At 47.6% G+C, this 22986-nt stretch overlaps 1 protein-coding gene across 18 annotated transcripts in view; it reads left to right on the top strand.

Annotated features, from left to right (window-relative positions):
• Positions 1-22986, top strand: part of AAK1 (AP2 associated kinase 1) — a 117362-nt gene that overhangs the window by 55137 nt on the left and 39239 nt on the right. For all 18 annotated transcript variants that reach the window (XM_035118199.3, XM_035118202.3, XM_035118203.3 and 15 more), the window contains exons 11-15: positions 373-509; positions 1862-2169; positions 3609-3851; positions 13932-14155; positions 17905-18062. In XM_035118199.3, coding sequence (XP_034974090.2) covers positions 373-509; positions 1862-2169; positions 3609-3851; positions 13932-14155; positions 17905-18062 — 1070 coding nt within the window. The remainder of the gene's footprint in view (positions 1-372; positions 510-1861; positions 2170-3608; positions 3852-13931; positions 14156-17904; positions 18063-22986) is intronic.

Here is a 22986-nt window from a genome sequence, read left to right on the forward strand (position 1 = left end):
CTTAGCTGCTCTAAGAGCCTAAATTGTATACCTGGGATTCTGCAGTTAAACTTCTAGGGCTGCAAAACCCCAGTTCCACAGCTGGAACGAATTACGCAGTTTGGAAGAAAATATACAGAGAGTTGCTTAAAATTACATGCTGTGTGTAATTTGTGCCATTGTCATGTATAACATGGATCTTGTGGTCACCTCTCTCTGTGTGTGATTTTTTCCGGGGGTGGGGAGGTTGGCTGTTTCAGGGGGCATTTGCCAACTGGAAGGTTGTGGGGTGGGGGTGCTCCAATGAAAGGGTGGGTCATGGAAAGAGGCTGGTCACTATGCTGCCTTCCTCTAAAACGTTAGTTTTGTGTCAATGTTTCCTTCTCCTTGCAGGCTGACAGATCCTATCCCCACGACTGAAACATCCATCACCCCACGCCAAAGACCCAAAGCTGGGCAGACACAACCAAACCCCGGGATGCTGCCCATCCAGCCTGCTCTGACTCCCAGAAAGAGGCCCACAGCACAAGGTGAGAGGGCGCCCCACTGCAGGCTGCTTCCTAACCTACTTTTCGTTCTCTGCATGGGTAAACTTGCACTCCTAAATGCACAGGCAGGCTTCCTTCTGAGTGCTCTGCTGCTCATGTGGACCAGAGGTTCCCAAACCGTTTTGGGGCCCCACCCCTTGATTCCATAGACTCATCCCCAGTGCCCCTTACTCTACCCTATAGGTAAAGGTAAAGGGACCCCTGACCATTAGGTCCAGTCGTGACCGACTCTGGGGTTGCGCGCTCATCTCGCATTATTGGCCAAGGGAGCCGGCGTATAGCTTCCAGGTCATGTGGCCAGCATGACAAAGCCGCTTCTGGCAAACCAGAGCAGCACACGGAAACACTGTTTACCTTCCCGCTGTAGCGGTCCCTATTTATCTACTTGCACTTTGACGTGCTTTCAAACTGCTAGGTGGGCAGGAGCTGGGACCGAGCAACGGGAGCTCACCCCGTCGCGGGGATTCGAACCGCCGACCTTCTGATCAGCAAGCCCTAGGCTCAGTAGTTTAACCCACAGCACCACCTCGGTCCCTTACTCTACCCTATAAAAAGCTTTATTTCCGAATAGTGGCTTGTATAACCCACTAAGGAAGACAGTAGCACAATAGAATTCAAAACAGTAATGATTTATTCAGCACATTTTTTAAAACTCCAGTTAAAGCTATTTAGTTTAATTAGTTCAACAAAATGGATGAGCTTGATCCACTGATGCCAGCTTTTCAAAGTCTCATAGTCATTTATGCGGTGGTTCAGTTACAAGGGTTCCACGTATACACAAAAACCACACATACCCAAACCCTTGGAGCCACTCTGCAGCCAGCGGGTGGAGGGAGAAAGAGTCCTCTGTGCTCCCAGAGCCCATGCAGCAAAGCAGGCCTTGCCCAGTAATCAAGATGGAGAGCTTAAAAGCTGCTTTGGCGCCCGGTAACCTCAAGCATACCCGGCGTGAAAGTACCTTTTAACCTCTCCCACTTGCTTGGATTTATCGTGTGCGATTTCAACCAACCCTCCTTCAACCGCATATGGATGAAATTGTGCAAGTTAAATGCACGGACCAAAATCCTCTTGAAGATTAGGTTGCAAACTATTGAAAAACAAGGCACCCGCTTTTCTTCCCCTTTCTTCCATTTGCTGGCTATTGTGCCTTCCTTGCACCTTCTTTTGTATTCCAGCCCCTTGATCTATCTTCATTTCATAGAATCACAGAATTGTAGAGTTGCAAGAATCACAGCTAAATATTTATGCATTTAAGTGTTTAAATAAAAAGTACACAAGTGGGGGGCAGGAGTAAAGGAAACGGATGCATTCTGACCTCTCCTCTTGCTCTGCAGTTGCTGCTCCAGCGCCTTTGGCCGGGGGTCAGGCCCCCCTCCCCACCAGCGTCCCACAGCCGAAAGCCCTGCCTCAGCCGACTCCGCCTCTCCCGCAAGCTCAGCCTAAGCAGCCGCCCCCTGTACAACCGCCTGTTGCCTCCCAACCGCAAGCCCCTCCAGCTCAGCCCCAGGCTGCCACCCCACAGCATCAGCTGTTCCTAAAGCAGCAGCAGCAACAGCCACCACCGCAGCCGCCAGCCACATTTTATCAGCCCCAAGGACCTCAGCCGCAGCCGCAGCCACAGCCTCCCCTGCAAGTTCAACAGGTGAGGCTGTTTTGGGGGGTGGCTGTTTTTCTTTTCTCTTCCCAGGAATTTTAAGGCGGGACTTGGCAGCGGAGAGGAGTTTGAGTCCAAGGACCCGAGGGCGGATCTCTGAGTCTTCACTTTAGGAGTCAAAGGCAGCTTTCAGGAATCTTTCAAACGAGTTTGTGTGGTCATAGAGAAAATATATGAGACAAGGAGTGGGCACAGAAGGTCTTAACAAAATGAAAGCCCCACCACCCCATATCTTGCAAATTTGAGCCTCTGTTTGAGCACATAGAATCAAATATAATGCACTAAGAATTATTAAATATACAGATGAAACTCGGAAAATTAGAATATCTTCAAAAAGTGCATTTATTTCAGTAATGCAACTTATTATTATTATTATTTTACAAATGCTTTCTTTTGGAAATAACACAGTAATAAAAAATAGTTACAATAACACAAAAATAAACATTGCTATTCCATTTCATTCATTCCATTCCATTTATAATTGATCCGCCTAATGACAAATAATTACAATTAAAACAAATAAAGGCTTGACATATATTGCTTTGCATGTCATGCATCTATCTCATATATTGGTTTCACCTTTTAAGCTGCGTTGCTGAAATAAATGCACTTTTCGACGATATTCGAATTTTCCTAGTTTCACCTGTATAGTACTTTGTGAGCCCTGCATTTGGGCCGCTTTGAGATGGCTTGTTTGTTTGTTTGTTTGTTTGTTTGTTTGATTTATTATTTCCAACTCTTCACCCTAAGATTCCAGGGCAGGTTAAAGCATTAAAACACAATATTAAAAACAGTTTGAAACAACTTAGAACTATGAAAATAAGCTGAGTCCTAAAAACATACACCTCAAATGTCTAAAGCCAGGGTAAAGAGGTGTGTCCTCGGCATTCTCCGGAAGCTGTGGAATGGAGGTGCCAGGCGCACCTTTGCAATGAGGGAGTTCCACAGTTTTGGGGCTGCCACAGAGGAGGTCTTCTCCCCCTGGGCCACTACCACATCAAGCCTCTGAAGTCAGAAGAGCTACCCAGGGGTCCCCCTCTGCCGATCTCAGCACCCGGGAGGTTCTGTAAGAAAGGAGATGGTCTTTCAGGTGTTTGGGCTCTGAGTCGTTCAGGGCTTTAATCACCAATGTGAGCACCTTGAATTAGGTCCGGAAATAAACTGGCAACCAGTGCAGCTGTTTCAAAATGAGTTATACGAGACCCAGATGGAACTCCAGCCAGAAATCTGACTGCTGCATTTTTGGACCAACTGAAGTCTCCAAGTCATCTTCAAAGGCAGCCCAACACATAGCACGTTGCAACAATCCAGAAACAAGGGGAGGTCAATTTGGGGAGACGCTCTCACTCCATTGCATGTGTTGGAATGAAAAAGATTGCAGCTGATCGTAAGGAAGGGTTCCTTAATGTTTGCTTGCTATGTTGTAGATCCAAGTGGCGCCCCAGGCACCGCAGCCGCCAGTGAAGCCACAGTTTCCAGTGGCGCAGCAAGGAGTGCAACCGCAGCCTGTGCAGAATTACATGCAGCAGCAGCAGCAGCAACTGCTGGCACAACAGGGATCCATCCCACAGAAAGCAGCTGCAGGGCAACAGAAGCCGTCAGCTCAGATCCTGCCCCAAGCGCAGGTGCAGCAGGTGGCGGCACAGCCAGTCCCTGTGCAGGATCATCCGGTAAGGATTGGGAGGAACCTTTGGGTAATAACTCTGTCCTTGCTTTGCAGTGTTGCTTGCGTACTTCTTCCAGATCCTCTGCCACTGGGCCCACGGCCCCTCCCCACTTCTCATGCTGGTGGGCAGCAGGGAAGGAGCAAATGTGGCCATGTCCAGAAGACCCTGATTTGATTTCTCTTCCACTTTTCATTCAAATGAATCTCAAAGCAGCTTACAAACAATAAATAACAGTAACTTGATAGGACATAATGGAACATTGCAAGCAGAGCATAAATCAAATACAGTGGTGCCTCGCTTAACGAATGCCCTGCTTAACGAAATTTCCGCTTAACGAAAATATTTTTCGAGCGGAGGTGGCCTCGCTAGACGAATTCATTTTATGAAAAATTCGTCTAGTGAATCGCGGTTTCCCATAGGAATGCATTAAAATTCAATTAATGTGTTCCTATGGGCAAAAAAATTTCAAGAAAATTTCAATGCATTCCTATGGGATTCGCTAGACGAATTTTTCATTATAAGAAAAGACCCATGGAACGAATTAAATTCGTCTAGCGAGGCACCACTGTAGAGTAATTAACAAATAATCAGTGAAATAATTACAGTCTATAAAACATTGTTAACAAGCAGCAACTAAAAATGATGAATGGTATCAGACGAACAATGATATTCAAGTCTCAGAGGTAATTTGTGAAAACAGATAAAGAACCCCAGCATTGTCCTCAGTTTCTCCTTTGCAGATGCTCAAATTTACCCCCCCCCCTTCTCTCTCTGTGAACACAAACAGAAGCATGCATTTTTATTCAACTCCTCCAATGCCTGCTTAAGACTGGAGGGAAATTTGCATTAGTGCTGATCCAACTAAGGTTATTGTCCCCTTTTCTGGCCGTGCTTTTGTGTTTCATACAACAGTGTTCCAGAGATGGGGAATCTGTGGTCTTCCACATGTTGTTGAACTACAGTTCCCATCATCCCCTGGCTACTGGCTGGGCCCGCTGGGAGCTATAATCCATCAAGAATTGCAGGACCATAATTCTGCAGTTTAAAACTCAACGTGAACAAAGGTGCTGGAACTGAGTTCAAGCAAGTTCCGGCTGAAAAAAACCCTGATTAATCATTAGATAAAGGATGGAAATTCAACACTTTGCTGCAGAGAAGGGGGGCACGACAAATGTGATGGGGCAGTGCAGATGCAGGAGAGGCTGTGAGCAGACGAGAGAGAGTGAGAGTTAGAGTGCCAGAATGAAATCCTTGCTCAGACACTGGTAACTGGGGGCCAGGTCTGACCCAGTGGTTCCTTTTTTTCTTTTCTTTTTGCCTGCACATCACTTTACAAATTTCTGGAGATTCTTAATGAATCCTGAGCAGAAAGCTGTGACTCATCCTGTTGAAAGTGAACATGGGAAAACTGTCTGGTTTGGCACCAAAAGGCTGCATGTGGGTGCAATAGCAGTTCTTTTTCCTTTAAAAAAACCCCCAAAAACATTTATTCAAAAGTTACAATACATTTACAGTACAATACATTTTTAATCAATATATCCCTTCCACAGACACCTCTATGATGATGGTGGCATTAAAAAATCCTGTTCTTCAGTAAAAGAGAAAAAGGGAGACCAGATTGTGCCAAAGTATCTTTTTCAGGGCCGTCTTAAGCACCTCTGGCGCCCTGGCGCCGTGGTGCGACGGATCCCTCCGCCGCCGCCCCCCCACCGCCCCGTTTTCCAGCGCGGCGGGCGGCCGGGTTCAGCGTGGCTGCCGAGGGCGCTACTGCGCGACGGGCGGGCGGGCTTAGCGCGCAGCGCTGCTGCCGAGGGCGCTGCTGCACGGTGGAGCGGCGGGCGGGCGCAGCTGCACGGCGCCCCCCTGGCAGGCCGGCACCATGGCACCCTGCGCCACCCAGCCTGGCCGTAGGGCCAGCCCTGATCTTTTTTGAAGATGCCTTTCATTAGCTGCTGATGGTATGTGAGGCGTTCTGATAGAGCAATGCTTCAGATGTTATTAACCCAAGCCTCTACGTATTGGTATTTTAGAAGTTTCCTTCCATCATTGGGCAATAAACTAGTCTAGCTCCTGTGAACAGGAAGGAAAATAATTCTTGCGTTTAAGGGTAGAATTTGGGGTCAAATCTAATGATAATAAGGCAAGTGCTGAATTAAAAGGGATCCGATAGATTGTTTAATGATTTTGGAGGTCAGGTTAAAAACTTTTCCCCAAATGCATGAACTATGGTACACTCCCACCAAACATGAAAATAGGAACCTCATTCTCTACAGCCTTTCCAACATAATGGTGAGTGTGAGGGACAGGGGATATCGCGAAGTCCCTCCCCTCCTGAGTTCAAGCCAATCCCCGAGCACAGGGGGAAGCAGAGAGAGTTCCGATTCCAGTGGGGAAGCAGGAAGTCGTGTCCGAGGCTCAGGCAAGGTAGAGGAGCCAGGGTCCCAGGTGGGACAGGAAGGGGCGAATAAGGGCGGGAGACCCATCCCCCCAACTCCGGAATTACGCAGAAAGAGGAGGGGAAAGAGGATGGGTCTGCCAAAGCTTTTGTGTTGGAGAAAGACGCGCCAAAAGCCATTAGGAGGTTCTGAAACCGACTGACCACATCACTCCGTGTAAATAGCAATGACTTAAGCACTGTAAATACGCAGCACCAATAAAAGAATAAAATGCAGAGCTGTGTAGCGTCGTTACTCTGAAGTAGTCCGCTCCGGCCACTGTGACAGCAACCTCCTAATCCTTTTTGGGCTACTTTGGAGTTGCCGGGATGAGCGTGTCAGAGGCGGAGAGATGGCGGCAGATCGCGGAGCAAGCCCAGCAAGAACTGCAGCAGCTGTCGCTGCAGGCGCAGGGGGAATTGAAGGCAGCTAAAGAAGAGACTAAGAAGGTCCAGGACGACCGGCTACAACTTGCGGAACAGGTGAGAGCGCTACAGGAAAGAGAGCAGGAATTAAGGGCGGTGGCGGTAGACCTCCAAAACAAGCTGGATGCAGAGAAAAACAAGGCGGGAGGGGCACCCCAAGTCCAAGTGCTGCCAGGAAGGAGAGCCGGGACCCTAGTAAGCAAGTTCAATGGAGACCCGAGGGAATATCATGGCTTTGAGACTGAGATTGTGTATGCTCTTGAGCTGCACCACGATGAGTTCCCTGATGATGAGCACAGGGTAGCGTTTATTGTGGAGCACCTTACCGGGGCAGCCAGGGAGTGGCTAAGACCGTTAATTGCAACAAAGAATCCTTGCATGAAGAATGTCAAACTATTTCTAGAAGGTTTGAAAACGATGTATTCGTCCGATAGTCATATGGACCAGACTAAGGAGGAACTTCACAATTTACGCCAAGGAAATATGACAGTTCGCGCGTATTGGGCGAAATTCACCATGCTGGTGCACAGATTGGGGTGGGAACTAGAGTCACCCCCAATGCAAGCGGCGTTCTACTTGGGGTTGCATGAGGAGGTGAAGGATGAGCTCTCGAGAGGTCCAAAGCCCAGTAATATGGATCAGCTGAGCAAAGCGGCTCTGGCGGTGGGGGTGAGACAGGAATCCCGGTGGAGCGACAAGCAAGCAACGCGCGCAAAGCGGGCTTGGTTCCCACGGTCGCAGGAGAAGCCACCCCCCCAACAACCCTTTCAAGCCACGCCTGGGGCCAGTCAGGACCAGGAACCCATGCAGATTGATAGCGCGCGCGCGGGGGCTTTTCAAACCCCAGCGGCGCCAAGACGCAAGGAGGGAAGGGGTGGGAATTGCTTTCTCTGCAACTCCCCCCAGCATCTCGTCAGAGACTGCCCACATTGCAGGGAGTGGCAAGGAAAGGCGGGAACGGTTGTGCCCTCCCCCACTGACGCAGCACCACAGCAGGGAAACGGGAAAGCCTGGCTGCAGGAGACAAGGGGCAGCAGCCAGGCACAGTCAGCAGACAACAGCCCCAGCCCACCCACCCGCACAGAGAGGAGCAGAGCCAGCCCACCCCTCCCAGAGCAGGAGTGGTTCTAGAAGTGACGCTCACGCTCCCAAATGGCTATCCCCTGACAGTCCTCGCCTTAATTGACAGTGGGGCGTCAGCGAACTTCTTCTCGAGGAACTTTGCAGAAGAGCACCAGATCCAGCTTCTGCAGCTGGATTTTCCTCTGCACGTGGCGACCATTGACGGCAGAGAGCTGCTGGGAGGGGCCATCACTCATCAAACCCCCCCCATGAAAATGACGGTGGGAAGGCACTCAGAGACACTGGCATTCAACGTCACCACCATCTCAGACCCCCCCATCGTCTTGGGCATGAGCTGGCTGGCGCGCCACGACCCCTCCATCAGTTGGCACCAGAGATGCATCACTTTTGGATCGGACTTTTGCCTGGAACATTGCATGCAGCACCAACCAGGGGAGGGGCCTCCGATAGCCACGGTGGCCACCATGCACGTCAAAGGGGGTGAGGCGATACCCAAGCCGTACTGGGACCTGCAGGAGGTCTTCAGCGAAGCGGAGTCCGACCACCTACCCCCACACAGGCCTTTTGACTGCCAGATCAACCTGGTGCCAGGGGCAACTATACCCCCAGCCAAGCTGTACGCCATGTCAGACCAGGAACTGGAGGATCTGCGCGCTTTCATCGACAAGAACCTCAAGCGGGGGTTCATCAGAGAAAGCAAGGCAGCAGGGGGCAGCCCGGTCTTCTGGGTGGACAAGAAAGACACGCAACAGCGCCGTCTGGTGGTGGATTTTAGACGACTGAATTCAGTGACAGAGCCAGTGGCTTTCCCCATGCCCAGAGTGGATGATCTCCTGACAGCGGCACGCAGGGGCAAGATTTTCACCAAGCTAGACCTGAGGGGGGCGTACAACTTGATCAGGATCCGGGAAGGCGATGAATGGAAAACCACGATGTTCACGCCTCTGGGCTCTTTTGAATATCTGGTGATGCCCTTCGGGTTGCAAGGGGGCTCAGCATGCTTCCAGGCCTTCATGCACCACGTCCTGGGGTCCCTCCTCTTCAGGAAATGCTTGGTCTTCCTGGATGACATCCTTATTTACTCCAATGACCCAGTGCAGCATGTGAAAGATGTCAGGGAGGTGTTGCAGCGCCTGAAGGAGAACCACCTGTATGTGAAGCTGGAGAAGTGCAAGTTTCACACCAAGGAGGTGGACTTCCTGGGCTACAAGCTGTCAGACAAGGGGCTGGCGATGGACAAGGACAAGGTGCAGGCCATCCTGGACTGGCACAGCCCCAGGACGCGCAAAGATGCCCAACGCCTACTAGGCTTCGCCAACTTCTACAGGAAGTTCATCAAGAACTTCTCTCGCGTTACGGCTCCCATCACTGACTGCCTGAGAGGCAAGCAGAAGTTCAGGTGGACACCAGAGGCACAAGCAGCGTTCGAAAGCCTCAAGAGGGTGTTCGCCTCAGACCAGAACCTGTTCCACGTGGTTCAGGACGCGCCCCTACGCGTGGAGACAGATGCTTCTGATAAAGCTGTGGGCGCCATTTTGTTGCAACTGGACGCCAACAGAGAGTGGAGACCCTGTGCCTTCTTCTCCAGGAAGTTGACCCAGCCAGAGCGAAACTACACGGTGTTTGATCGGGAACTTCTTGCGATCCACGCTGCGTTCCAGCACTGGAGACACTTCCTGGTGGGCGCCAAGCACCCCATCCAAGTGTGCACGGACCACAAAAACCTGGAGTTCTGGAGAACTGCCAGGGTGCTCAACCAGCGGCAGATACGGTGGGCAGAGTTCTTCTCGAACTTCAACTTCTCCATACACTACATCCCGGGAGAGCAGAATGTCAGGGCGGATGCCCTCTCCCGCAAGCCAGAGTACATGGAGGAGGAGGCGCCACCGGCACCCAGGCACATTTTCCCCCCGTCAGCATGGTCCTGCGGAGCAGCAGTGGTGAGCGAGGCAGAACTCACAGCACTGACGGCAGCGGATGAATTTGCCAACCGCATCTTCAGAGAACTGAGAGGGGGGGGAGCAGGCAAAAGACTTTGCAGAACGCAGGGGGCTGCTTTTCTACAAAGGTGCACTGTACCTGCCCACCACCCAGCTTAGACGTACGGTCCTCAAGCAGATGCACGACAACCCAACGGCGGGTCATTTTGGGAGGGACAAAACCACTCACCTAGTCATGAGACACTTCTGGTGGCCAGGGGTGAGGGAAGATGTTCGAGACTATGTAAGGGGCTGTGACACCTGCCAGCGGGCAAAGGTGGTCAGAGCAGCGCCACCGGGATTGCTGGAGCCCTTAGCCACGCCACACAGGCCGTGGGAAGTGGTGTCCATGGACTTCATCACAGATCTGCCTTCTTCCAGGGGCAAGACCGCAGTGTTGGTGGTGGTGGACCTCATGTCCAAAATGTGCCATTTTATACCGTGTGCCAGGGCGGTCTCTGCAGAAGAGACAGCCAAACTGTTTGTGGATCACGTATTCAGACTGCATGGATTACCTTTAAGGGTTATTTCGGATCGTGGCCGCCAATTTGTTTCCAGGTTCTGGCGGCGGCTCATGAACCTCCTGCAGGTGGAGGTCAGCTTGTCGACGGCTAGACACCCGCAGACCAATGGACAGGCGGAGAGGGTCAACGCCATTCTGCAGCAGTACCTGAGATGTTACGTCAGCCAGAGGCAAACGGACTGGGTGGATCGCCTGCCACTGGCAGAATTTGCCTACAACAATGCGGTGCACGTCTCCACAGGGGTGTCGCCCTTTAAGGCCAATTACGGGCGTGACCTCAGATCTTTCCCAGAGAGGGAGGGGGAGGAGGAGGAGGAAGGCCCACAGGCTGAGGATTGGGCAGAGGAACTGGAGACGGTGCACCAGCAGCTCAGAGAACACTTGGAGAGAGCCAAGGAAGCGTACAAGAGGGGGGCAGATCGCCACAGGCGACCGGGGGAGGTCATTAGGGTGGGGGACAAAGTTTGGTTGTCCTCGGAGGGCCTTCCCATCAGAGGGCGATGCAAAAAGCTGGCGCCCAGAAGGTTGGGCCCCTTCACGGTCACGCAACAGGTCAACCCGGTGGCATACAGGCTGGCACTGCCAGAGGACATGAGGGTGCACCCAGTGTTTCATAGATCGCTGCTGTCGCCGTACAGGGAAAGCAGCAGGCTCCGAGACAGCGAACAAACCCCTGAGGGAGGGGGGGAGAGGGAAGGCAGGGAGCAACTCAATGAGGCCACAGCCATCCTGGATTCAAGGTGGGGGGTGGGGGGACTGGAGTACCTCATGGCATGGGAGGATGCTCCACCGTCCCAGAATGAATGGGTCCCAGCCACTCAGATACAGGAGGAATTCCTGGTAGAAGAATTTCACGCCCTCTTTCCCCATAGACCCAAGCCCTGGCACATGGAAAGGGAGGGGGAGGGGGAGGGGGAGGAAGCACAGGAGAGCAGCTCACCATGGCGCTGGGAAGCGGAGTTTGAGGAACCAGAGGATGAGGTATGGGTGTCACCGAGATCCACCCAGTCAGAGGAAGGAGCAGATTGGCAGAACATTTTTACCCCCACCAGCTCTGACGCCACAGACTTTTTGGGATTCCCGTCCTCCCAGGCGGAAGGGGGGGGCTTGCAGGACTGGGGGGAGGTGTTCACACCAACGGGCTCGGAAAGCACTGAGTTCTTAGGCTTCCAGTCGTCACCGACACCTGGGGGGGACCTGGGGAGGGGTGAAGGAGAGCTTGGGAGAGGGGTGGATGTGAGGGACAGGGGATATCGCGAAGTCCCTCCCCTCCTGAGTTCAAGCCAATCCCCGAGCACAGGGGGAAGCAGAGAGAGTTCCGATTCCAGTGGGGAAGCAGGAAGTCGTGTCCGAGGCTCAGGCAAGGTAGAGGAGCCAGGGTCCCAGGTGGGACAGGAAGGGGCGAATAAGGGCGGGAGACCCATCCCCCCAACTCCGGAATTACGCAGAAAGAGGAGGGGAAAGAGGATGGGTCTGCCAAAGCTTTTGTGTTGGAGAAAGACGCGCCAAAAGCCATTAGGAGGTTCTGAAACCGACTGACCACATCACTCCGTGTAAATAGCAATGACTTAAGCACTGTAAATACGCAGCACCAATAAAAGAATAAAATGCAGAGCTGCGTAGCGTCGTTACTCTGAAGTAGTCCGCTCCGGCCACTGTGACAGTGAGCTTAAAGGATTTATCTTTGCATGTGGGGGGTCCAATGCCACTGAAAGATAATTTTAAAGGAAATTTTCTGGAGGCGAGCCAAAATTGTTTTTAAAGATGGATTTTGCCGTATTGATTCCCATGCTTTTTCACTTATTGAAATTCATATGTCAGTCTCCCATCTCATTTTCCGCAAAGCTTTCTAATATAATATAATAACATAAATCATTGAGAATGCCCCTTTTGTGGCAGGTCCGTTACACAGTGAGCCCTCGCTCCTGCAAAAGGACTGTGTCTGTTGATACAGATGTAGCCAGAACCGTTTTATGCCTTTTGCCTTTGCTTTATCTTTTACAAACACATCTAGAAACCATTTGTTTCAAGATCTAGGAGTTGGTTATATTTGTCTGCATGTTTAAATGAGGGGTGATCTAGCAGAGGCATCTGTAGTGAAGTCCTAGGAGCCAATACTAAGTTCCAATTCCGCCACGCCGTTAATTATACTTTTAAAAAATGGGTTTGCACACCTTTTCTTGTTCCTTCATGAAGGGCAGAGCGTGTACTGATAGTCTTGTGTGGCCACTTTCTATCTTTATCCATGGAATATCTACTTCGCTGTTAATGAGAGGTATCAATGATTTAATTTGGAAAGCTGCGTAGTATAGTTCAAGATTGGATATTCCTAACCCCCTTTATTCCTATGTCTAAATAAGATTTTTTTGATTGAGTCTGGCTCTATTTCCTAATGAAGTAAAAGAAAGTAATTTGTTTTGCCATTTTTAAGCATAGCAGGAGAGATGTATGTTGGTAAAACCTGAAACAGGAAAGATAATTTTAGTAGAATTGGCATTTTTATAGCTGTGATACGACCTAGCCAGCTAAGGCTTGTGCGCTTCCATTTTGAGAGTTTTTTATTTATCGTTTTGAGCAGGGGCTCATAATTTCTTTGATTTAATTGTTTGAGATCAGCTGTTAAGGTTATCCTCAGGTATTTAAACCCCCCATGGGTGACCCAGCAGTTCCTTTCTCCTGCTCTGGATTTTTGTCGGGCAAACAAGTTGGAGAAGAGTTTGCAGCTTAATCGCAATCCTTGTTTCCAATGTACTCATGACCAAACATTACAGATCCTCCATTTGATGACTGTAATGTATGCATTCATCCCAAATAAGTGCTTTTTTACTTAATGAGAACCAGGGTTTTCCCTGTGGTGAGTGGAGCAGCTGCCTGAAGTATAAAGGAGTGGAAATTTGCCAGGGATCTCCCATCACTGCAGATACTTGAGAATTAAATTTCACATCCGCCTTCTCCTGCTACATGTGTACACACACACACACACACACACCACACTTCATTACTATTCAAGTGTAATCATTCTTCATTGTTTCTTTTTTTACTGAAATGCAGCTGCTTTGACTGTTGGAGGGGGGGGGTTGTTTAAATGAAAAGGATGCTCAGCATATGAATAAATTACGGTAAATGCCTTCCAGCTGAAACTGTATTTATACTAGGTTATTCTTGCCACATTTCCCCCCCTGTAATTCCCAAATTTATTGGTAACCAACTGGTTTCGGGAGCAGATTTGGAGAGAGCACCCTAGGATGAAGAATTTAAGGGGAGGGGACTCCCCCCTCCATTATTCATGTTAACAAAATGGGTGTGGGTAAACATAAAAGGGGTGGTTATTTCTGTCACAAATATATTCACAACAACATTTCAAACTAATATTTGTTGTGGTATTTGAGGGGGAAAGCTGAAATGTGATGGAAAAAATAATCCAAGCCTCCAAAAGATGTAAACATCCCATTCTGTTTGCTCCTCTTTGTATTATAGATGATGTTGATGTTGATGATGTTAATAATAATAATAATAATACCTTTATTGTCATCCAGAATGTAGAGTTTGGGTTGTCCCTTCTGCTTCTAAGAAACAGCTTTGCAACTCCTGTGGTTAAGGAAATAAACTTGGTAACTTTCTCTCTCCCCCCCCCAAAGCAAGCGCCTCCACGACATCAAAGGATCCCCACCACCCCGTCGTCAGCTGTCCAGGCGCAGAAGGTGGGCTCCCTCACTCCCCCGTCCTCCCCCAAGACTCAGCGAGCGGGACACCGGAGGATCCTGAGTGACGTGACACACAGCACTGTCTTCGGGGTCCCAGCCAGCAAATCAACACAGCTTCTGCAGGCAGCGGCTGCTGAGGCCAGCCTCAACAAGTCCAAGTGTGTACTTTTTTTGGGGGGGGTGTCTCTTCTTCCTGCTAAATGACCCTTTGTGCATTTTGATTCTCTTTGTTTTGTTCTGATGTGGGGGCAGCCTGCCTCTGCCTGCTTTTCTCGCGCCATGTCCTAATAGCCTTCCTGCTGTTGCTCTTGGAATGAATAGAGGAGTATGCTTCAGTTGCAAGAGGAGAATTTATAACCCTGGGCTAGCAACTAAGCTTAACCTAAGAACACCAGAAGAGCCTGCTGAATCAGGCCAATCGCCCATCTAGTCCTGTTCTCACAGTGGCAAACCAGAGGCCTGTGGGAAACCTGCAAGGAGGATTCGAGCACAAGCCCTTTCTGTGGTTTCCAGAAACTGGCATTCAGAAGCATGGCTGCCTCTGACTGTGGAGGCAGAGCATAGCCATCATTGCTATGCTCCTCTCCACCATGAATTTGTAAAATCCTAGAATCATAGAATCATAGAATCATAGAGTTGGAAGAGACCACAAGGGCCATCCAGTCCAACCCCCTGCCAAGCAGGAAACACCATCAAAGCATTCCTGACAGATGGCTGTCAAGCCTCTGCTTAAAGACCTCCAAAGAAGGAGACTCCACCACACTCCTTGGCAGCAAATTCCACTGCCGAACAGCTCTTACTGTCAGGAAGTTCTTCCTAATGTTTAGGTGGAATTTTCTTTCTTGTAGTTTGAATCCGTTGCTCCGTGTCCGCTTCTCTGGAGCAGCAGAAAACAACCGTTCTCCCTCCTCTATATGACATCCTTTTATATATTTGAACATGGTTATCATATCACCCCTTAACCTTCTCTTCTCCAGGCTAAACATACCTAGCACCCTAAGCCGTTCCTCATAAGGCATCGTTTCCAGGCCTTTGACCATTTTGGTTGCCCTCTTCTGGACACGTTCCAGCTTATCAGTATCCTTCTTGAACTGTGGTGCCCAGAACTGGACACAATACTCCAGGTGAGGTCTGACCAGAGCAGAATACAGTGGTACTATTACTTCCCTTGATCTAGATGCTATACTCCTATTGATGCAGCCCAGAATTGCATTGGCTTTTTTAGCTGCTGCATCACACTGCTGACTCATGTCAAGTTTGTGGTCAACCAAAACTCCTAGATCCTTTTCACATGTACTGCTCTCAAGCCAGGTGTCTCCCATCCTGTATTTGTGCCTTTCATTTTTTTTGCCCAAGTGTAGTACTTTACATTTCTCCTTGTTAAAATTCATCTTGTTTGCTTTGGCCCAGTTGTCTAATCTGTTAAGGTCATTCTGAAGTGTGATCCTGTCCTCTGGGGTGTTAGCCACCCCTCCCAATTTGGTGTCATCTGCAAACTTGCTCAGGATTCCCTCAAGCCCATCATCCAAGTCATTGATAAAGATGTTGAACAAGACTGGGCCCAAGACAGAACCCTGTGGCACCCCACTAGTCACTACTCTCCAGGATGAGGAGGAGCCATTGATGAGCACCCTTTGGGTTCGGTCAGTAAGCCAGCTACAAATCCACTGAATGGTAGCATTGTCTAGCCCACATTTTACCAGCTTCTTTACAAGAATACCATGAGGCACTTTGTCAAAGGCCTTGCTGAAATCAAGATAGGCTACATCCACAGCGTTCCCTTCATCTACCAGGCTTGTAATTCTGTCAAAGAATGAGATCAGATTAGTCTGACATGACTTATTTTTCAGGAACCCATGCTGACTTTTAGTGATCACAGAGTTTCTTTCTAGGTGCTCACAGACTGTTTGCTTAATGATCTGCTCTAGAATCTTTCCTGGTATTGATGTCAGGCTGACTGGGCGGTAATTGTTTGGGTCCTCTCTTTTCCCCTTTTTGAAAATAGGGACAACATTTGCCCTCCTCCAGTCTGCTGGAACTTCGCCTGTTCTCCAGGAATTTTCAAAGATTATTGCCAGTGGTTCTGAAATCACCTCTGCCAGTTCTTTTAATACTCTTGGATGTAGTTCATCTGGCCCTGGAGACTTGAATACATCTAAACTAGCCAAGTATTCTTGTACTACCTCCTTACTTATTCTGGGCTGTGTTTCCCCTGCTGAATCATCTGCTCCATATTCTTCAGGTCGGGCGTTTTTTTCTTTCTTGGAGAAGACTGAGGCAAAGAAGGCATTGAGGAGTTCTGCCCTTTCTCTGTCCCCTGTTTGCATTTCACCATCTTCTCCTCTGAGTGACCCCACTGTTTCCTTGTTTTTCCTTTTGCTACGGACATACCCATAAAAGCCCTTTTTGTTGCTTTTAACCTCTCTGGCGAGCCTGAGTTCATTCTGTGCTTTAGCTTTTCTGACTTTGTCTCTACACGTGCTGGCTATATGTTTGAATTCCTCTCTGGAGATTTCCCCCCTTTTCCATTTTTTGTACATATCCCTTTTAAATCTTAACTCAGTCAAAAGTTCTTTAGATAGCCAGCCTGGCTTCTTTAGGCACCTTCCATGTTTCCGTCTCATTGGTATTGCCTGAAGTTGTGCTTTTAATATCTCCCTTTTAACAAACTCCCAACCATCATGAACTCCCTTCCCTTTTAGTATTACTGTCCATGGGATTTCACCCAGCGTTTCCCTAAGTTTTCTGAAGTCGGCTTTCTTAAAGTCTAGAATTTGGACCTTAGTATGCTTGGTTGCTCCTTTCCGCTGGATAATAAACTCCAGAAGAGCATGGTCACTCCCACCTAATGATCCTGCCACTTCTACCCCACTAACCAAGTCATCACTATTGGTTAGGACCAGATCTAAAATGGCTGATCCTCTTGTTGCTTCTCCCACTTTCTGGACAATGAAGTTGTCTGCAAGGCCAGTGAGGAATCTGTTCGACCTTATGCTCTTGGCTGAGTTTGACATCCAACAAATATCAGGATAGTTGAAATCCCCCATTACTACTATCTCACTTCCTTTGGAATGCTTGGCCATCTGTTCCAGGAAGGCATCATCTGTGTCCTCAGTTTGGCTTGGGGATCTATAGTAAACTCCCACAATGAGATCACTGTTGTTTTTCTCTCCCTTAATTTTGACCCAGATACTCTCAATTTGGCTTTGAAGTTTTAAATCCTGGATTTCTTCACAGGTATACATATCCCTAACATATAAAGCTACTCCTCCTCCTTTCCTGTTTGGTCTATTTCTCTTAAATAGATTGTATCCCTCTATTACTACATTCCAGTCATGAGACTCATCCCACCAGGTTTCAGTGATGCCTATTATGTCATATTTAGTTTGCTGTACCAAGAGCTCAAGTTCATCTTGTTTATTTCCCATGCTCTGTGCATTAGTATACATATGTTATTATGACCGAAGAGGCTTTTGTCTGGGCCTCTGTTTGGGGAAGAGACACTAAAGGGTGGGTGGGTGGGTGTGCACACGTACACACACACACACACACACGGGTTGTCTTTGAGATACGGACCTATCCTGTGGACCAACTTCACTGCTGTGGTGTGTATTGTGACGTTCTAAGGCACCACACATTTAAGTGAAATTGTGTATATTTGAAACACAATTGGAAAAGCTTGCAAACACCTTGTTCTGTCCCCTTTTGTTTTGCCCGTGTGCGCGTAAATGGGGGGGGGGGGAGAGTTACCTGTATGGATCTGTGTGGACAATTTTCAGGCTCGCAGAGCTGAACAGAACTTCAAAGTCTACCCAGTTGCATATTCTGCACACATTAGGAAGTTAGGAAGCAAAGATGGCAACTGAATTTCTTGTTTTTGTTCCCCTTTTGGCGTGGCTTCCTCCAGGTCTGCCTCGACGACGCCTTCTGGATCCCCCAGGACATCACAGCAAAATGTCTACAATCCACCAGATGTCTCTACCTGGAACCCTTTTGATGATGACAACTTCTCCAAGCTCACAGCAGAGGAGCTGCTGAACAAGGATTTTGCAAAACTGAGTGATGGTTAGTGCAATCCAGTAGTGGCTAAAGTGCCCTCAGAGTGGAAGCTGTGGCAGCCTAGGCTGTTGAAGATGAAGGGCCTCCCAAAACTTTCTAGGCTGTTCCTTGGGAACAGACAAGCTGACTTTTTTTTAAGGCTCTCTTGGTCCAGTGGCCTAAATCAAGACCACTGGAGTTCTCATAATCGGTCCCCTGCACTTCATATTTCAAGGTTATAGACTTCATATTTCAAGGTTAATTTGGCACAACATTTGCTGATTTTAATATTAGGTTCCAGTTTCACCTTCCAGGGTTCTGAGGCTACAGAGGGAAACAGCCGTGGTGGCAGTATATGACCATTGCTGGCTGACTTCCCCTGAAATAGTCTTGATAGATAGATAGATAGTTTATTACGGCCATAGGCCCATATGCAATACCAATATACATTGTACAACAAAGCAAATATGACAAAATAAAATTAATAAAATTCAAATACATATCTAAAATCATAAATTCCTAAATTCCATTAAAATAAGAGCAATACAGCACTTAAAATATCAGATTATCACTATAAATCAGTATTATATAAGCGAGATCAATAATCATAAAGTAATCCATTTTTCCTCTTATAAGCTAAGACTGTAATCAGAAACCTGGCAACAAAAAGGGACCTACTCGGATCAGAATCTTGCAGTAAGTGTGTTAACTGTGTTTCCAAGGAGTCACCTGAGGTTTCCGATAATAAAGGGAACAAAAATCTGGTCCGAGAAACTGAATGCAGTGGGCAGCAAAATAGTATATGTTGTAAGGATTCAATAGATCTATTATCACATACACACACAGCTGAAATCTGACCTTTGGAAAATCTATTGTTCATAACATTAGAAGGAAAGGCATTAAATCTTGCCTTAATAAAGGCGTATCTGTGGACCGCTACAGACAAGGAAGTCAAATAAGATGGTATCTGCTGGGAAGGCACTATGCCAAGATTTAGTGGTGAGCAAGTGCCACTACCCAGAATGGTGTTTTGTTGGAGGTCAATCTCCTCAAGTTTTTGAATGAGGGTTCTTTTAGCCGTGGCTAGGTCCAGTTTTAATAGTTCTGATGGGGACAATCCATAGGTCACTACTTTAGAATGGATCTCTCTTGCCCATGGGCTGGGAAAATCATCCCTCCAAAGACATTGAATCAGGTACAGATTCGGGAGCCTTTGCCATAAGGACAACCAATAGCAAAGGCTGCGCCTCCAAAGAGTATTTTCTAAAGATGTAGTTTTTAATTCTAAGCGAATAGCCGCATTGCTAACGCACTGAGGGAGTTTTAACAGCCGTCTCAGGAATTGGTTTTGAATGACCTCCAATGGCATCAAATTTACTGCGGTCCCCCATAAAGGGACAGCATATGCCAGTGTCGCGATCACTTTGGCTTTAAATACCTTCAGGGCGGATGGCACATGAAGAGCCCCATCGGAAAAGAAAAGGCGCAAAAGCGCAAAAGAAAGGGCTTTAGCCTTATTTGAAATATATGCAATATGCGCCTTCCAACCCAGATTGTATTGGAGAAAAACTCCCAAATATTGAAATTTATATACCTGTTCAATAGGTTTTCCATCTAATTGCCACTTATAGGATTTTCGACTTTTTGAGAAGATTAGTACTTTTGATTTAGATTGATTTATAGTAAGGGAGTTGGTTTTACAGTATGAAACAAATATTTTAAGTGCTCTCCTGAGGCCAATTCTTGAAAATGACAAAATTACTGCATCATCAGCATAGAGTAGTAATGGGCATCGATAGTTTGCAAGACGGGGGGCATGAATGGTTGTCTGAGATTCAGCCAATGGTGTCCTCATGTCACTAATAAATAAATTGAAAAGAAAAGGAGCTAGGATACAACCTTGACGGACTCCTCTGTTGATGGGCACAGAGTTTGTGAGATCGCCGGCTGGGGTTATTCTCACCCTAGCAGCCGACCCCTCATGCAGCTGAATTATTAGCCACAAAAGTCGTCTGTCAATTCCCCATCGAACCAACTTTTCCCAGAGTAACCTTCTGGGGATGCTGTCAAATGCAGCCTTAAGGTCGATAAAAGCCGCACAGAGTTGGCCTTGGTTTGAAGAAGAATATTTTCGGGCTAGATGGTGCAAAACTAAAACATGGTCCGTTGTTGACTGGTTCGGTCTGAATCCTGCTTGCTCAGGGCCTATCAGTTTCTTTTCTTCAGCCCATTGAGTAAGTCTACGCAATAGAAAACGTGCGTATATCTTTCCAATTATTGACAATAGGCTAATATTCCTGTAATTCTCCGGATCATCCGGGGAGCCTTTTTTATATATCGGAATTATTATAGCATCCTTCCATATTTTTGGTACCCTTCCAGTTGCATTAATGGCATCGAAGGTGACAGCCAAGATTTTTGCCCACCAGTCAGAATGTAGTTTTATGGCTTCCGCCGGAACCAAATCTGGCCCGGGGGCTTTGCCAATTTTAAGTTTAGAAATTAGATCCAAGATTTCGTCAGGATCAATAGGGGACCAGATGGGGAGATGCTCAAATACATCATCAAGAGTGTTGGTATTGGGTTCTGTTGACGCAAAATATTTCCTTAGGAAGGATTCCCAGACTGGGGCAGGAATAATTGTTAGGGGGTACCTCTTTGATCTTCTATTAACCAATTGCCAAAATTGCCGTGAACTACGTGAGCTAGAGGCGACTATGAGTGCCTGCCAGCGATTTTGTTGCCACTCTTGTTTAGCCATTCTCTGAGCTTCCTTATATGCTATTTTTGCTTGTTGGTAATTTCTAGGTAATACTAAAGCACCAGAAGATTTATATTCTTTGTAAATGGCACAAAGATGCTGTCTAGCTTGTCTGCAATGTAAATTAAACCAGGGGGCACCAGTCTTAAAATGGGCCCAATTTACCTGAATAGCTGGTACTGTAAAAAAGGACATAAGGTCTTCCGTAAGCAGAGAGAATGAGTTAATAATTTGTTCATACCCATACAGATCTAAATCTAAAAGAGCATGGGTTTGAACTATCTCTTGTTGGAAAAATTCCGTATATTTCTGGGCTTGACTTACAGACCATTTTGTTCCTCTCACTTGTTCTGCAGCATTTATTCCCATATATATGGGGTGCCTAGACTTGACTGGCTGCCAGTCTAGGGAAAGCTTGGCACTCAAGGGAAGATGGTCGCTCATTTGAACGTTTTCTATTTTAAAATAAGAAAAAATTGGGAATAAATCTCTGGAGACAATAAAATAATCAAGAACACTATTTGTATGTGTGCTCAAATGAGTAAAATCACCCGGAATATCCGGGGGACAGTTCCCGTTTAAAATTATTAAATTCATACGTAAAATCAGCTGATAAAGGAGGGTGCCCGCTTCATTGACCCTATTATCTTTCGATTTTCTTTGTACGTGGGGGGATAGGTCCAAGTTCTGGTGATCAGGGGGGACCCACCATTTGGCCTTGCCTAACGCTTCCCAGTTTGCAGCTGTACGAGCATTGAAATCACCTCCCAAGACTGACGAGGTATTCGGATACTTGGTATAGCAGAAAGCTAGATGTTCTTCAAGTGCTTCCCATTTGGAGTGGAGGTCCGCTGCTTGCCCCCCAGGGGGGAAATAAACATTTGTTACCAGTAATTCAAATTTCCCTCCTGAAATCAAGCCTGTGATCGCGTAAGGAGGGAGTGATTTCACAAGTGTAAGTTTTGCTTGCAATTTGAGGGAAATGGCTATCGCCAAACCTCCTCTGGGGCGTCCACCTTTAAGAGAGGGACAAGCTGGAAGTAAAATAATATCATATCCGTTTATATCAATCACCTCCTCTTCCCAAGTTTCTTGTAAAAGAATCACTTGGAATAAGTTAACAAATTTTAAGAAGTCTGGATCAAGTTTCTTCCCCCTCCATCCCGCAATATTCCAGCATAGAAATGACATCAGAGGGTGACTAGGTTGGTCATTAGGTAGTCAAATCGAGTGGGAATGGGGTTCTGAGTTCGGGGGAGTTTCAGCTTCAAAAAATTCAGTTATTTTTCTTTGAGAAGGTGGCAATCGTGTTATACATCCCAATCGTTTAGATTTACTGGGATGGTTTGACTGTAAAATCAAGCCACTCGTCTCACTAGAGGCAGGTTTTAGGCCTAAAATAGTCGGCTCTTCAGAGCCAGATGGTAGAATTAGAGGGGTATTACTTAGGGAGAGAGAAATTAAGTCAACAGAAGTAGTGCCACTAGTTGGATTTTCATTAATTGTTTGAGTAATTTTGTTAATACGACCCGTTGGGTCTTCAACCAGATCACACTTCGGGGCTGAGAATAAAATAGGGTCGTCTCTCATTTGTTGAGCTGGTTCAGCTGGTTCTGTTACCAGTTCGATGATATCTATGGATGTATTCAGCTTGCTCACGTTGGAAGAGAGTGGGTTAATAAAGTTGCAAGTAAGCGCACTCATATAGGGCACTTTATATGGAGAGCCCAATTCGGCCTCATTAAGTTCTCTCATTTTATCCCAGGCAGATGTTGTGGCCATATTTGCCTCAGAGGGGGGTTGCGTGGTGCATGAGTCTGGTGGAGAGGTTTTCGCCTCCAGATTATGGAAGAGTGGGTTCATCTCAGCAACAACCTGTTGGCTGGAAGGGGTGGGTGCCTTCCCAACCCACAAGTCCAGCTCTTGGTGGTATAAGAATGGGGCAGAATCTGAAGCACAGTCAGGTATATTTTGTTTAGGTAGTCTCAGCTGTTCCTTCATCACTTTTGTCAGGCAAAGGCGGAGAGTGTCCATTTTTTGGAGTATTTCTTTCTGAGCTTCTTGTGGGAGAGCACTATAAGAATGAAGTAAATTATTTTCAAAGCTGTCAAGGACGATTCCCTGATTCACCGCATACGTGGGCCCAAGGGAGTCCAACTTTTGAGGGTCCTTGGCTACCAGACCAGTAGG

The sequence above is a fragment of the Zootoca vivipara genome, chromosome 6 (genome assembly GCF_965207765.1).
Source record: "Zootoca vivipara chromosome 6, rZooViv2.hap1.1, whole genome shotgun sequence".
NCBI lineage: Eukaryota > Metazoa > Chordata > Lepidosauria > Squamata > Lacertidae > Zootoca > Zootoca vivipara.